A 2,932-nucleotide genomic window follows, 5' to 3' on the forward strand; every position below is an offset into this window, starting at 1 on the left:
TGAGTCTATTAGGTTGAAGAAATCATCTGAAAATTTGCAAGAAGGATTTAACCCCATCATAGATTGGTATTCTCATGGTATTGCTCAAGTAAACAGTGTTTTCTTAGATTTTTTTGTGTTTTTCTCGATTGATTTGTCTGTATTGGTCTAATTTGGTTTTGGTTTGATATTTAGAAGTTCACAAGGGTTTATACAGACTATTGATTGAATATTTATTGTGGTTTTTAAGTTTATATGAAGTTTTAGAATCTGGTTTTTATGTTTTTGTTTGATTGGATACAGAAAAATTGAAATTTTTAGATTTTGGCTCGTGTGTATTACTGCTTTGGGGTTCAAATGTTGATTGAATTGCTTCTGTCATTGCTGAAGCTTAATTTGTTTTGTCAAATGTGTTTGATGAAGAATTTTATATTGTTATGTATTCAGGGTTTGTATTGGGATAAATTTTTCACTAGTGGCACTGGCAACTTTTCGTCATGTAAGGCTCTTCATTGGTAACTCATTATGCCCATGTTAATTCAAGCTTTCATGTTTCGTTCAAGCTTACATGTGTAATGTCATAATTTGGGATACGCAAACATGTCCTTGTATTTTTGCAGCTTTGTGTGCATCCTCCAGGAAAAGTTAGACAAGGACTTGTATCTGCTATTGGTGGACTATTATTAAAGTGTAGTTTCACTCCGAAGACGAGCTGGTTCATGCTTTTGGTAAGCTAAAATTGTCTACGAAATGTATATCTTAACTTTTGGGATAAAATATTTATGACATGAATGGTTTTACATACTCAATCTCACTAACCGGTCCCAAATTGAAAAGGTTTTCGACTCTAGAACTATCCTTTTGAGACTAATGCTTCTCATGTTAAATTTATTGCAGGAATGCTAATTTGTTCTGGTTTATGCTTATTCTGATGAAGTGTCTGTTGTAGCAGCACACAATTTTTATTTGTTCTGGTTTATGCTTATTTTGATTAGTTTGGTCATTTATTTCAGTGGTTGTCTCAGATCTAAGTAAGAGTTTGTGACAGGATGGTTGAAAAACTTTCAAAAGTGGTGCTTGGAAACGAAGAACCTGTTGTGTTGTCCAATGCTCAATGATTACTTGCAGTTATGTACTATGCAGACCTTCAACTTCTAGTGGACCATGTTCTTCGATCTCCTGTAAGTGGCCCCAAATTCCACTTATTTCCCAGTTTTCATCGTGTGATCTGTTTTGACTGTCCTCTTAATTAATACACGGAAAACGCACAACTTCAACCTTACTAATTCTTTTCTTCTCAATAATTTTTTGGTGATATTTCATTCAAGTTGTAACTGTCATTGAGATATTTAGATATTTCAGTTGTTCAAATGATAAGAGGTTTAGCAGAGTTTCTCATGATTATCCTCAAAGACAAGGAATTTTTTTGTGGTTTTGGTATACCTATACATGATGTTTCTAGTCCTTAACCAAGCAATTTCCGCAGCTTGTATTTTCAATGAAATCATATACTTTAGTAGTTACCAGTTAAAACAATTAGTCATACTTGTGTACTCGTAGTATGGCTTACATGATACATGAGCCCATAGTTTGGTTTTTAGTTGAGTAGCTTTCTGAAACTCAAGATTATCATGATTCAGTGTGGCTCTTAAGTGTTAGCAGTTGCATTTACTAATGTTTGCTCTATTTGATACACTGTAGGTTCTAGCGAAATCATACAGTTTGGGTGTGAATCCGACTATGAAATGAGATGCATTAACGAGATGCGCTTGGGTATTTTTTTTTATTCTTGTCCCAACAGTTTGAAACCTGGAATTTTGTTCGTTGGTATACATCCATCCGAGGTACAACTATACGCTTCCCTAGTGTCATGGTCTTACTATTGCAATAGTAACTCTGATTTTGGACCTTAACTAATGTCTTGTACGTGCGTCTGTAATTTTTTCTCAGTTTGTTCTCCTACTTGTCTTCCATAGTTATGTTACACCTTTTTCTCCTAGTATTTGACTCTCATAAATTGTCTTATTTTCTTCGCAGGATGGCTCTCTTGCTCGTTGCACTCTCAATCACCACATACTTCTGAAATGTAAAGGCTCTTGTCAGTCATCATTTCGAATTTTAATTTTTTATTTTGTTTGTTGTTGTGACATGTGGCACCTACCCAAATTGTTTGGGAATAAAGGATTGGTTATTTTTATCTGGAAAAGCTTGATGCTTGATGAGATAATAAACTATTTGGAGTCACTACAATAGTTGTAGCAGACGAGATAACCACTATTTTGCAGTCATTACAATAGTCGCTACAAATCCTGGTTACATCTTAGTTCACATCTAGTTGTCTATTTGCATATAGGTGTCTCTTCGGTAATCTTCACTGGATTTATGACTTTTGCTTTGTGCTTTCAGGGATCTTAAAATGCAATAGCAAGCTCTTTGACCTATCAGTTTCTGACTTAAAACCAAGTGCAGCTACTTCCTATTTCAAGTGTTGCAGATTCCTCTTCTTCAAAGACACCACCTGACAAGGACCGGGACTATGGAGAAGCATTCTGGTTATGCAAAACTTCACTCATGTTTCCTTTGTAATTTTGTACAATGATTTGCTTTTTAGATTTCTGGATGTTTCGTAAATTATTTCAGATTTGGAACAAATTGTAGTTTGTCATTGTAAAGTGAAATCCACGTGTTTAGTGAATTTTTTGCGGATTTAAAACTTGAGTAATTGTAGTTTGTCGGGGTTGTACAATGAATTTAGTGAATATAAGTTTAACTCAATTTCAGTTTCTTGCTTCGTTACAATCATATTTTATTTCAGTTATAGATTCAGTTGAGGCATTTTTTTTGTATTATAAATTAAGGAAACGGTTGCCCCCACCAGCTGCAATTAATGGGATGTTCAAGGAAGTTGTAATTTGAAAAAATCAAAGAATCTATAAAGCAAACGTTTTAAGAA

General features: G+C 34.2%; 1 protein-coding gene across 1 annotated transcript; it reads left to right on the forward strand.

Annotated features, from left to right (window-relative positions):
- The first annotated feature begins 898 nt into the window (after positions 1–898).
- On the forward strand, positions 899–2,528 carry LOC113361989. The gene is made up of 4 exons (XM_026605025.1): positions 899–1,160; positions 1,681–1,823; positions 2,017–2,065; positions 2,386–2,528. The coding sequence occupies exons 1-4, from the start codon at positions 1,094–1,096 to the stop codon at positions 2,499–2,501; spliced, it is 375 nt and encodes a 124-aa protein (XP_026460810.1). The 5' UTR covers positions 899–1,093; the 3' UTR covers positions 2,502–2,528.
- The last annotated feature ends 404 nt before the right edge of the window (positions 2,529–2,932 follow it).

This window comes from Papaver somniferum, chromosome 3 (genome assembly GCF_003573695.1).
Source record: "Papaver somniferum cultivar HN1 chromosome 3, ASM357369v1, whole genome shotgun sequence".
Classification (NCBI taxonomy): Eukaryota; Viridiplantae; Streptophyta; class Magnoliopsida; order Ranunculales; family Papaveraceae; genus Papaver; species Papaver somniferum.